We start from the raw sequence: 14,592 nt of genomic DNA on the forward strand, positions 1-14,592 counted from the left end.
CCCCTCTTTTTATACAGTATATGGCTCTCTGTGTGTTTTTGACACAAACTTTCAGAGACTCGTTCATCATTTCATTTGTAATAATTTGCCTTTATTATTTTAATATTGTTCATACCCTATTCAATATATTAACAAATATATCCATGACACTTTATTATTTTATTTAGTCATCAAAGCATGCATTATGAATTGAAAATATTACAAAATTGTTATTAATAGGACGTAGTTATGGGATGTTTCGTTCCAAAATCAATCAATCGAACTTTATAATGTACTAGCGCACGCGCGCGCAATATTCTTTGCCGCAAGTACTTCTGTACGCTGTGCACATCGATATTTCACCGTTAGATGTGCAATTACATTTTTTTAAATATAAGAAAAAGTTTAAAGTATTTTCTTGCTCCTATACTTTACATGCATTAACGGAGACAAGTTTGACACAAATTGATCTGCATATCACGTGACTATAATCCAATGTCGTAACTCTTTATATATATGGCTCTGAAAAATAATATTGCGCATTAAAAAAGTACGAAAAAAATAGCAAACGAGTTTGTGTGACGATATAGAGGGCGCCATTCAAATAAAACCAATGTATGGTGTAACGAAGCATCAGAGCCTTTGTAAATAATATTGATAGTAGCAAAATTAAACCATATAAAATATGCAAAATAATTTTGTGGCATTTATTGATTACGCTAACATTTTAATTATACACACATTGAGAGCCATAACCAATATCAATGAACTATTTAATTACTATAACTACTTTGATTAGAAAAAGAATAGACTTAGTAGACGATTATCTATAGTATAGTCAATTTCTCTTGCGTCACATGTGACGCTTGTATCAAAATACATGCGCAATGTGTTATATATGTAACACTGTATTACAGAATTGGCCATGATACTGGGCAGATAATGCCATAATGTCGAAATACAGTAGGAAGTCATAGACTAATTTACCAGGAGCTTTTCAATTTCGCTTAATACGTTCAACCATCTTACCACCTGCAAACTACAACCATATTATTAGCATATTATGCAAATAAGAAAGGCGAAAACCTTGTCGTGTGGACTTGCTACTACGAGTTACGTATCAACATGACTGCCTAGTATGTTGACGGGATAGAGAAATTGTAAATTAACCAAGCTGTTATTAGCTTGTACGTTGTTATTTACCGTTGGAATTAAAGTGATTCGGCCAGCAGGTCTTAATGAATTCTTCTTCGCCCCGGATCTTAGCTTTATTTGTTTGTTTTTGCTTTCTTTGTTTTTACACAGCCTTATCGGCAGAACATGCCGGTCAGCAGAGTGATCCATCTCCGGAGCCTACAGCAGCAATAAAGGTATTGTTTTTGTCAATGGTTAAGGCTAATTTACACAGACGAGCGGTAAAAGATAATGAAAAATAATATAGAATTTAAGTTATTTCTTACAAATTATTTTTATATTATTATTTACACAAAACGGGCGATTTCCGCTCAGGATAAATACAGGTTCTATGTTGGACAAGCTACGCGGTTTTCCGCTTACCGCTCGTCTGTGTAAATTGGCCTTTACGCTTTACTTACGTTTTCAGTCATCCCACATTCAATCTTTATACATTATGTCATTCATCTTCTTCGATACTGTAACGTGTATATTATTTTGAACATAAATAATTCAATTTAAAGATGTATTGTCCCCTTGAAAAAAATTCTTAAACATGGTTTTGTTGAATATGTCATTTTAATGTATCCACTTTGATAAAAAAAATTGGATCGAACAAAAATGTATTTACCTGAAAAAAACAATTAGTTTTTGTTCAACCACGGAAGTGATTAACTTGATTAAAATATTTTTGCAGTTTCAAAGTTCGTTAGGATAGCCTAAACCCTAGGTGACTATCTTAATGATTTGTTGTAATGATTCATTGCTTGTCATTAGTCAAATCACTTGCGTTGTGCTTACGTCCTTGCGTTGTGTCTCTAGTGGGTACCATTCTAAGGGCCGGGGTAAAATGGCATTCACGATGCGCGCTATCAACAATATACTCTCTTAGGCGGTGTAGTTATTATGGGATGTCATATTGTATGGTATAACACTCTCGATACCATCCGATAGTTTTGAGAGCGCCTTATAACAGAGTATGAACATGAATAAATAAATGCTTCTCAAATCAGTAACATACTATACTCGACATTTGACTACTGTAATATTTACTCTTGTAGAACATTGGTGAAGATGAGCAAGGACAAGCAATAAACGCAAGTATGTCTTTTATCATTGTGTATATACAAAATACATGGACTGATAAATATAAATATATTATTTCAAAATGCAATAGGAACGTCCTAAAGCTCGAGTACAGAGAAGTATTTCAGTATAATAATTCATTTTGTAGAATGTATATCCGACGGTATTTTATACGAAAATTGCCAATAAATTAATTTTAATTAAAGGCAACCTATCTCCATCGCCATCATAGTAAAATACTCCTGAAATTAATAGCTTTATATTAAACATACAAATTGAGAAAACCTCATTTCCCTAGTACAGTATTGATTTGAATGGCGCCCTCTATATCGTCACACAAACTTGGTTGCAATTATTTATTTTAATTATACTAAATCAAAGTTGGTACGGTATGGTGTTACAAAACATACCTTGGACAATTGTGTTTCAAGGTCATTACTACCACAAACGTCTGTTTGTGATTTCCTTTATTGTTTAGCCTACACAGTAATAATGTTGTTTCGGAGTTGGACGTAGCATTCACTCTTTTATCTTTAAAAAGGCGAGATATTTTCAAGATAGGGTAATTGTCCTATAGGAAAGAAAATACCGTACGGACAGTTGAAAAAAAATATGATAATAATATATAATGCCTGTATATATATGCTTTAATACAGCACCACCGTACTCGCGTGTATTTTGCGATTGAAAGTCGAGGGCTAATCATTTGTCTGCTTGATGTTTTGTATAACAATTAGCTTATCCTCATGTGTCACACGAGCATTACTCGATATATTTATCCCTAATTTTAGTTGCAGAATTACTAATTATTAATTAAAAATAACGAAACAGCAGTTTTATTTTATTCATTATCAATATTTATTTTGTAGAAGGAAAATGTGGCGGACGTATTGTAGAAGACGAAAGAGGGAATTTGAGGTTTCCCGGTGATGGAAGAAATTACACAAACAATCAAACCTGTACATGGCGGATACATGTGCCATTCAGAAAGACCATACGACTGAGGTTCAAATCTATCGATATACCAAACACGACTGAAGAATGCTCAGAAAGCGACCATGTGTCTTTGTATGACGGCTACAGGTATGGAACGCTACTCGGGCATGTATGCGGCAAAGAGTGGTCACGACAATTCCGATCACATTCCAGTATTATCGGTGTCGTGTTCCAATCTGATAATGATGGACTTACTGGGTTAGGTTTCCATTTACAATTCGTGGCAGTTACGGGAGATATTGGCAATCGAAACCCGTTTGCAAGAAGAGGTGATGCTGCAGGTACATCTGGTGGAAATGCGAGTAACTATTTTGCTCCTACCGTCTGGAATAGAACCACACGAAAAGCACAATCAAAGAACTCCTCCAGCAATCCATTGGCCATGCTTATGTCATTTTCTTTAAGTCAGTTGGTCACTAGAAGACCACACCGTGTTGACATTCCAAAACAACGAGTACCTGCAAAAGTAGTTCCGGTTATCGATCTGGAAATTACGAATGAAACAAAACTTTGTGACGTGTTAGAAAAAACGCTATCGAATATTTTGCATAATATACAGGTGTTTGAGGAAGTTAGTTACTTGGCATCAGACCCGTCAGAAATCATTGAATTGAAGCAACTTCAACTAATGACCGATCAAGCCGTCTTAAATACGCTGTCGACAAATTTTGAAAATGGTAATTTCGAAAACAGCGAGTGCGTAAGAAATATAACTTCTGCCTATAATACCATATTAAGTAAGATAATCGATGACGCCGAATTGGGCCCGACGCCTCTGTATGTTGACCCAACGATTGAAAGTGAAATTGTCGATCCTTTAGACATACCAGTTACTGATATGAGCGATGTTATAAAATATCTTGATCTGGAAGATATCGAGAAACTGTGTCAGGAACTGAACACGTCTTTAACAGAATCGATCGGGTCATTGTGGCTGCTGCTAGAACTGGGGTCAATTGTCACGGATGAAAAGACACCTATTCAATTTGTTATAGATATTGTGAAAGAAAACTTATTCAATCTTATCGACCAAGTTGACTGGTTTGAAAGCATCGCGGTAAATGCTACCTGTTTACAAGAGATTAAAGACATGATTCCAGAATACTTAAACTTTACGTCGAACTTTGAACCCGACGATGAAGTCATCGATGAAAGGGAAAAGGTTATTTGCAGTACTGAGTTAACTGAAGCTCAAGGTGTGATGTATTCGCCTGGGTTTCCGAGAGGGTATCCAAATGAAATTACTTGCGAGTGGTTTATTACTGCGCGTCCTTCTAAGCTTATTGCTGTGAAATTCATCCGCTTTAAAATGGACTCTGTGCCACAGGTGACCGGGTGTGACCGGTCGTACGACTACATAGAAGTCGTCTACTGGTGGAAGGGGAAAATCCGTCAAGTTGATGTATATTGTGGCGTAATACCGCCGCCTGTTATTATTTCTTTATCCAACAAAATATCGCTTATTCTAAGAACGAACGACCGGGTGACGAATGAAGGCTTTATTGCTGTTTACACTCAAGTTAACAAATACCCTATTCCTGATCCAAGCAAAATTGTGTTTCCAACTCAACTTGCTGACGCGTTCGTTGCTGCTACTAACGCACCTGTTGTTACGGAAGCAGACGGATTTCGTGTGTTAATTCAAGAAGGCAGTAGTGGTATGTGCGTACAATATCTTGTTGGTGAACAAGGCGAGTTTTCGTCACGTGATATGTTTGCAGATTCAAGAAAACCGAATCAATGTGTTTGGAACATTCTGGCAGAACCTTGGAAATATATTACGTTACATTTATCGTTTGATCTGAGTCCGCGTTTGGATGGAGTTTGCGACCATGATCGTGCTTACATTGTGATCGTCCAAAGTAACTCTTCGATTCAGGATGAACCCCTTTGTGGCAAACGAGACATTCAACTGACTTCACCAGGGAATTCCATCAGAATTGTCGTCAATCTAAATGGTCAGCTGGACGCCAGCTTTGAGGCTAGATACATCACGCAAGACAATCCGAATATGCAGCAACGTTTGTTTGTACATGGCGGCGGTGTTCAGCAACCAACATCAGCTTTCTCAGAGGTATTTCCATCATGTGGTGAGGTACTAAAATCTGCAGAAGGCGTCATTACTTCACCAAACTATCCAGCGGAATTCGCAACAAATATTAACTGTTTATGGAGTATCTTAGCCAATCACGAAGAGTACATCATACTAAAATTTGATGATTTTGACTTGGACTTCAAACCAGTGTCTCAGAAATGTGATGACTTGTACTCAATGGTAACCATACATTACATTGCTGATAGAATTGTTTCCAAAGATTTCTGCGGTACTGGTTTGCCGCACATGATAGTTTCAAAAGGAGACCAGTTGACGATCACATTCAAGAGCCTAAATGGGTACGGAAGAGGATTCAGTGCCAAGTACAAAACAATACCAATGGGATGGTTTTCGGCTGTAAAAGCCCAAGGTTTGGACTATTACATCGAGCATGGTTACGAAAGAAAAGTAGAGCAGCCTACAACAGTTGCCGCCTACGATGCCAGAAGAATTCACATTAACTCGTACGTTGATTTAGACGATGTGAATCTTGACTGCAATTTCAGATTAAATGATACTTTCGGTGTATTTTCCAGCCCAGTTAAAACAAACGGGTTTTACCCGCACGATTTGGTTTGTAAGTGGGATATAACTGCAACGTCATCAAGTAGAATATCTCTACATATTACCGACTTTGATCTTGATAGTCCTAGCAGTGACGTATGCGACACGCAATACTCTTACGTCACAATATTACGCACTAATGAAGATGGTATAGTTGAAGTAAGCAGGCATTGTGGAGTTGGTACTGTGCCAGTTATAACATCATTTGGACACCTTGTCGTTGTTTTCCACAGCAAAAGAGGCATTGGAAAGGGCTTTAAAGCAAGGTATATTCTAAATAATCTAGCTTACATCGCCAGGCCTACAGAGTTGTCTGATTGCGTATTTTGGCCGGAACCTGGTAGCGGCGAAATCGAAATGAGCACCGACTCCTTCGACGCGTATCAGCCAAGTACCGTTTGTGTATGGAATTTGTTACCGGTTCCGGATATAGCACAAAGCTTGTATTTAAGTTTCGAGTCTTTTCAACCAGGTACCATAACATGTCTGACAACTAATCCGTATTTTATTGTGACGTATACAGATTCGACAGGGAGGGAAGTCGATGACGTCATTTGTGGCACTCATCAACAAACCGAATTCACTTCTGTTTCTGGTAAGATGATGTTAAATTTATTTAATATTGACAAACGTACTACATTTAAAGCATTTTATTCATCTGAAATTGGAGGTAGAAGAATAAAGCCCGAAACTGAATCAACAGGACCGCCATGTTTGTTTGCGATTTCGGGAGATAAAGGTGAATTCGACAATTATCAAACTAGTGCTTTCTCGTGGGAATGTGTTTGGAAGATCACCGTAGATAGAAAATTCGTAGTAGTACTAACATTCGAAGATACACAACTAAAAGACTGCAACCAATTAATTGTTGTTGACGTTCGTGACGGTGTTCCATATGAAGTTGACACATGCGGCATACAGCAGAACGCATTCCTTTCATCGTCAAATTATTTAGAAATAAAGAGGCTGAAATATTCACAACTGGAGTTTAAATTCAAGTACACAGCTGTAGACCCATTAGCTTACGGGTTCAGATTGCTTCGTCCAGTGCCCCTTATGAACAGGCCTACCCAAGGGGATGTTTTTTCAGTGAATGTTTCAACCATCAAACCACATTACCAAACTCCGTTACAAGAACGGTACTTACCAAGAACCACCAAGCAATCTATCGCATCGGTGACTGTCGATCCTATTTCATCAACAGATATCGTCTGCGGAGGCAACCTTCGCGCTGTAAACGGAACCATCGTATCACCTCGTTACCCAAGGTATTACGCAGAAGCTACGCAGTGCATTTGGACAATTCTAGTCGGTGATGCTGGTGTTATTGTGCTTGATTTTATAGATTTTGACGTCGGCACCCACTCGTTACCAGAGGATTGTGAAGAGATGTACGGTTACTTGGACATCGTATCACTTCCAAATGAAAGAGCACTGAAGCGATTGTGCGGAAAACGTTCGCCACAGTCGTTCTTTACGAATTTAAGTAGTGTTAAGATTGTTTTATTTACAAACTACGGGCTTGGAAGAGGGTTCCATTTGAAGTATTACACAATAGTAACTGGTGTTACAGACTACACTGGCGTTACAGAATGGCCGTTTCGAAAGTTGCCGAAACAAACGATAAAGACTCCATGTATCAGAACGTATATAGAAGAAAATGGGTCGTTCCATTCGCCTGGTTACCCTAAAGGGGACATACGTAATATAAACTGTAAATGGGAAATAATTTCTCCCAATAACGAGTACATAATGCTAGAGTTCAAAGTATTTGACCTGGGTCAAGAAAACGTCGAGTTTGATTCCAAGTGCAGTAAAGCACGTTCGTATGTTAAGATATCAAACGTACGTACTGTAAAGTCCTATACTGATATAACATTCTGTGGAAACAGACGACCAGGTATTATAGTCTCGTATTCGACTAATTTATTGATTTCAATGACGACAAGTGATTATAAGGTCAAAGGTTTCTATGCAAATTTTAAAGAAGTTGAAGAAACGTACATTTCGAGTGTTTTAAAAGGAGAAAGCTTGCCTACAACAGTTAGCCACGAAAATGAGCCGCTTACTGAAAGTACGAAACTGCCAGTACCGACGCCTTACACTCGATACATCTTAGACCAGCTAACCTTTACAGGAATTAGCAATACTACTACAAAAGAGACCGACAGAGCACGAACAACCACAGTAAGCCGAAATAACGATTTTCCAGATGTTGACCAAAGATCATTTCTTCACACATCATCCAGTGGTAACATAACTGCGACAGTCACAACCAGCAATGTAACATCTAGCAACATTAATACTACTAGATGGTTTCCAGGAATGCGAAGGCTAGGAGAGTGGCCTCGTCCGGCTAAAAACTCAACAAAAAGAAAATTTACGATTCCAGTTGCAGCTCAAACAACTGAAGTTTTGACGACGACGTCACCGACTATTGTGGCCACCGCGGCACCGAAAATGACGACGCCTGTTTCGGAAGTAAATACGACGTCCCAGCTAAGTAGCACGACAGCTGTACACGCCACTGAATCAAAGCAAAAAGGTAAACAAAATGGGTTATTTGTTGTTTGTTGTATTTTATTTTATGTATGGTTTTGGGATAAAACATAATAATAATGCTAAATTTTACCTTTGGAAAAAATCATTACTAATAAACTCCCTTTTCTGTGAACTATGTTAGACTCAGCTAGTTGGGATAAGTTTACTAAAGCAATTGTCGCAACAAAGAAAAAAACAACGACATTTTACGCTCGACTTTTATATTAGAGATAGTATCGTAATAATGATGTAATAGTTAGGGAATATCTTGATTTTTCTGTGAAAAAATTATTAACAAATGTTTTTTTGCAGATTCATACTCTATCACATACCAATATACACCAAAAAATTCCTCCAGACATCAGGGGATGGGGAAAGTGGTTAAATTTGACCTTTGACCTTACAAGGCATATGACACTGTATCTCGGTAACCATTGGTCCGAGAGATTTAGTTTTGACACCAAAATGTTCCTTATATACATATTTATATTTACTATAATAAAGTATTTTTTCAAAATTTCATTAGAAATGGTGGAAAATGACCTTTGACCTTTTAAGCATATAACAGGTGTATCTCAGTGATCCTTGGGTCCTAGAGACTTAGTTTTGGCACCAAAATGTTCCTTATATACATATTTATATTTTCTATAATGAAGTATTTTTTCAAAAATTCATTAGAAATGGTGGAAAATAACCTTTGACCTTTTAAGGCATATAACACATGTATCTCGGCGATCCTTGGTCCTAGAAACTTACTTTTGGCATCAAAATGTTTCTTATGCATATTTATATTACTTTTAATAAAGTATTTTATAAAAAATGAATTAGAAATGGTGGAAAATCATGACCTTAGATGGTCATGAAGCTGTATTCTGAAGACCATTGGTCATAGAGACTTAATGTTTCTTATGGGCATATTCATATATATTAATAAAGTAGGCCTATTCTACCAAAAATTGTTTAATATGGTTTTTTCCTCAAAAAAAGCTTTATTTAATGCTGAAAAACATTTAGCCCGATTACATATTTGAATTCTCCTATCATAATAAATTCAGATTCAAAATAAATATTTATTTCCTTCAATTGCAGAATAGAAACATAATAAAGAACAACAATGAAACGTAATAATAAGGTTTAAAAAAATAAAATGTAACATACAAATCATAACTTTCATCAGAGAATCAAAAGAAGGTGGCAAAGTCCAAAAGGCAAGTCTGAGTGGGAAGAGCCATATATTAACTAAGGTTCGAAACAAAACGCTATTACACACACAAAATAAACACACACCCATAATGTATCCCTATCCGAAAAAGTTAATTATGTCTTCTGACCTCACATATTTTGTTATTGTATAATAAAGTACCCTTATCCCAAAAGTTAATTTTGTCTCCTCCTAATCTCACATGCTATATCCATGGGCCATACCGGCTCTGTAATGGACATGGGTCAAACATTTCCCATATAGGTCTGTCTCATAACAGGATAAACTAAAAAAAAAAACCTAACCCATATGGATTTGCCCGAATGAACCCTCTAAGGACCCTTTTGGGATCTCTATTTGGTGCGCTACATAAGACCCTGTATTACTATTAGTAATTAATATGGGGTAAATAGTTCATAGATTGGACCATATATAATAAAACTAAATATGCACCCTTGATCTTGATTATGGATTTGCCCAAATGAACCCAAGTGCCGATCTTCCATGGACCATTCTGGATTCTCTATGTTGGGCTACAAGAGGCCCTATATTGGAAATACTGTATGTGGGATGAAAATGTGGGTTCATATAGATATGTCCATGGAATAAATCTGCCTGTGCACCCTCGATACTTAAGGAACATTTATGGATTTACCCAAATTAACCCAAGGGCAGGTCCTTCATGGATACCTTCTGGGTTCACTATGTGGCTGGGGCTACATAAAGCCCATATTGGAAATATAATGGATGACAATGTGGGTTCATGGAATAAAGCTGCCTGGTGCACTCTCGATCCTTAAGGAATCCATATGGATTTGCCTAAAATGAACCAACAGCAGGCCATCTATTTAGACCCTTCCATGGTTCTCTACTGTATGCTTATCCATATTACATCATCTCTGCCATTGCAGCCATCTTCTGTATTAGATCTTAAGCCATCCCCAGAAGTTCAAAATCTTGGGGTTTACATGGATTCCCACTTGCAAATGGATGATAACATCAATGCCATCGTTCTGCTATGGTTGGGATTAGGAAGATTGGTCTAATTTGTAGATTTCTGGATAGGGTAACAACTACACGACTTCTGCATGCCTTTATATCATCACGTCTGCACTACTGTAACAGTATTCATGCACTGCCCAAGACCCTGCTTAGGAAGTTGCAGATGTTACAAAATAGTGCTGCCCGTATAGTGTGTCGAACCACATAACACCTATCTTGCATGAACTGCACTGGCTTCCTGTGAAGGAGCGTCTCAACTTCAAGATATTGCTGCTCACATATAAATCTCTTCGTGTTTTCACTCCACAATCCTGTTGTCACAGTCTTCGTTCCAATTCTCAGAATCATCTTGTTCCTGCTAAAGTGAAGACCATCTTATGGTCACCGTGCATTATCTATGCAGCTCCTATGCTTTGGAATTCTCTTCCAAACTGCATTAAAGATGCACAGTCAATGGCTCTTTTTAAGAGGCTTCTTAAGAGACATATTTTTTAACATATATTGTTTAATAAAGCATATTACTCCCCTTTTTTCTCATTTTCCATACCACCTAGAATTTTTTAGATCTAGTTTAAGTAGGGCAGGAGGCACCCAAGTCCGGGATGACCGAGACACAACTGGTGCTGTTCGAGGTTCAATTAGACCGATCTCTGGTTAGTGACGAGAGCGTATCCCCTTACTTCGGTTTGGGTTTTATTTTTGGCATGGTTGGAATCCCTTTAATCGTATTAGTTTGTGTACATCGCTTAGAGGTTTCACAATATTAGGAGCTATATAAATCCAGGATATTATTATTATGATTATGTTCAGTTCTTTATTTGGCCCATGTATCAGATCAATGTATTTGGCTACATAAGGCCCTGTATTAGAAATATATCGGGTAAAACTGTGGATTCCAGCCTATCTATGCAACCCTGATCCTTAAGGAACCCATATGGATTTGCCAAAATGAACCAGGGGTAACCTCTGGATTCTCTATGGCCATATGCCCTTTATTGGAGATACATGGATATCTTGATGAAACTGTTTGTCTTATAATATGGATTCGACCATATGGGAAAAAGCTATTACATACGATTCTTAAGGAACTCATATCGATTTGCCCAAATGAACATTTTGGGTACTCTATGGCAAATAAATTGGCCTTGAATCGGAAACATGTAGATCGAACTGTGGGTCCCTTGCATCGGTCTATGTGGGAAAAAGTACTCAATAAATCTTTAAGGTGGTCTGCAGCTCAAATTTTAACTTTGGTTGAGACATATTAACACTGTATTATGTTGTCCAATAACTTCTGACCATTCTGTAAATATTTCTTTAAATTAAGATATAATATTATATGTTTACCAAACAACCACCACACACCCCCCGCCCCATCACCTCTGAATTAAAATCCATCCTGAGAGGCTCCTATTTACTTCTTGTATAGTTATTTTCAAACAATATAATCCATTAGATTAAATATAAATATATATCTATTATAAACAATTTGTGCTTAGTTCCAACTCTCTATGCCATGTCATTATTTAGATGAGAAAAACAAGTCAAAGGTTAAAATTTCATAAAAAATGGGTGATAGAAGTAATACTAGAATAAATAAACTATAAATTTATGTCAAAGGCCAATAACCACACTTCCGGTCATTTTCAGGCAAGATCTTCTGTTAAACTGAATATAAATATATATCTTGGGAATAATTTGCTCTTAGTTTTAATTCTCTCCGACCTGCCGTTACTTAGATATGGCGAAAAGAGGTCAAAGGTCAATAACCACACTTCCGGTCATTTTCAAGCAAGATCTTCTGTTAAACTGAATATAAATATACATATTGGGAACAATTTGCTCCTAGTTTTAATTCTCTCCGACCTGCCGTTACTTAGATATGGCGAAAAGAGGTCAAAGGTCAAAATTGCTGGAAATGGGCTTTCCGGTCAATTTTACAAAAAATTTTCTATTAGAACTAATATTAACATATACATTGTGAACAATTTGACACCAAAATTAACTCAATACAATATAGCATGTTGTATGAAAATAGTGGCCATTTTGTTTACATGATAAACAGTACAGAGTACATGAAAAACATTATATTTCTCAGTTTTAGTCTCAATAACTTCAATCTACACCCATGTCCACAATCAACTATCAAATGATTCCAATTTTTTTACACATGATCATTATATTGGAGAGATATTTTTAGAGAAGTTTCGTTACCATTGAGTGCTACCTTATTTTTTTTTTTCTGGTGTAAAAAATATAATTTTTTTGTTTTTTTTGAAAAAATTCTTATAAATTAGTATTAATTGACCAAAATTCATACTATAACCCAATATATACCTGCATAACTATATATAAAAAAAAAGATAATTTAATAAGCTATCATTTGATACTAAATAAAATGAGGTACATTCAAAATTCACAACGTTATTAAAACAATAACAGGCGTATCTCTAATTTGACACCAAATGACCTTTGACCTCAAAATGACCCCCTTTCCCCAGGTCAAAATTCATGGAGGAATTTTTTGGGATGACTTGGGATGCATTAGAACATGAATCCACTGCAAAACCTTTGTTAATAATTATTTCACAGATTGGCATTTTTTTGACCTAAAATTCCCTAACTATAAACGCCCTCAATATATGATTTGTCAGTAATGGAAAGGCAATTGAAACATCGCGGACTTCATTGTTTATTTTAAACGTTTATCATCTCGGCAAAGAATTTTTTTTGAGCCCTATTTGTAATATTTTGTTGTCGTACCATAAATCAATTCATTTCAATTTGTAAAATACTAATTATTGTTTTTTTTTAATCTGTAGCGAATCTCCTTTCGAAGTCAGAAGCACGGCTTGCTTTGTACGTTGCTGTGGGTATCGCGGGAATGGTCGCACTACTTTTCCTGGTTCTGGTTGCCGTCTGCACTCGAAATTCCCGCTCAATTGATATTCAGGCAGCGCATCAAGACATTCTTCATCCCACTTACAGAACATGGGGTTCACCTCCAAGTCGTTTTCCAGCAGAAAACGAACGTCTGGTGTGAATGCTTTATTGATGTTTTTATTTTGTAGGAGATCATTATTGATCGAACTGATGTTTGTGTGGGCTAATTTGTAGATTATGGGTTTTCCCTCCAATTGCTTCTATGTGTTAATACTGTACTATTATTTGTAAATACTTAACGATTGTTACTTTTATGCACATTTGGCCGTCCATACGAAATATTATGCATGGTTTGAACAATAATAAACATAAAATATACAAAAATAAAATAAAGTATATAGATGAATTGATCACGTCAAATTTTCCAAAATGAAAATTGTAGAAATTACGTAAGATAGATATTAAAAAATATTATTTTCTTTGTTCGATTTGATATAAATAAGTTTTATTTTTATTATATTTATCAGATGTGTTTATCAAAATAAAAAGTATAGGTGTAATAATGACCTTTAAATGAAAAATTAAAATGTATATATAATGAAATAATCTTATTTAAATGATTTATTCTACGCATGCGTGGTGTATATTTTATGTGTGAGAGAGATATGTTTTTAACATTATTTATTGATATTCTTTATGTATGCGCCTTTCACAGTTAATACGTTTATGAAAATTTTTTCAATGCGGGTATTTTTAGTGATAGGATTATTTTTATTATTTTAAATGTTACACTTTCATGTGGGCTATTACAAGGCGCCAGCGATTGACAAGAATTATGTCATGCCTCGAAATTCACCTACAGTAATATAAAACTATCTTCTTAATCTTACGAGAAAAAAAAAAGTTGTCAGTAACTATCTTGTGATGTTATAAAAGCAAAAGTCTTATAAATCAAGAATAAAATATTCAAAAGTATTAGTATTTTTTAAAGCATTTTTATTACCTTTTTCAAAATCACACATGGTCAACACGTTTTGCGCAGTATATAATTACGTCGATATAACATATTGCT

The 14,592-nt window shown here is 36.1% G+C and overlaps 1 protein-coding gene across 2 annotated transcripts; it reads left to right on the plus strand.

Annotated features, from left to right (window-relative positions):
• Positions 1-1,121: 1,121 nt before the first annotated feature.
• Positions 1,122-14,495, plus strand: LOC144851735 (CUB and sushi domain-containing protein 2-like). Of its 2 annotated transcripts, none has more exons than XM_078709331.1 (4): positions 1,122-1,349; positions 2,214-2,253; positions 3,108-8,438; positions 13,460-14,495. In XM_078709331.1, exons 1-4 carry the CDS (start codon positions 1,218-1,220, stop codon positions 13,678-13,680), a joined length of 5,724 nt encoding a protein of 1,907 aa, XP_078565457.1. In that variant the 5' UTR covers positions 1,122-1,217; the 3' UTR covers positions 13,681-14,495. The 2 variants fall into 2 exon arrangements, with proteins under 2 accessions (XP_078565457.1, XP_078565458.1); XM_078709332.1 differs by having other exon boundaries at positions 3,111-8,438.
• Positions 14,496-14,592: the final 97 nt, after the last annotated feature.

Source organism: Antedon bifida, chromosome 9 (genome assembly GCF_963402885.1).
Source record: "Antedon bifida chromosome 9, ecAntBifi1.1, whole genome shotgun sequence".
Lineage (NCBI taxonomy): Eukaryota > Metazoa > Echinodermata > Crinoidea > Comatulida > Antedonidae > Antedon > Antedon bifida.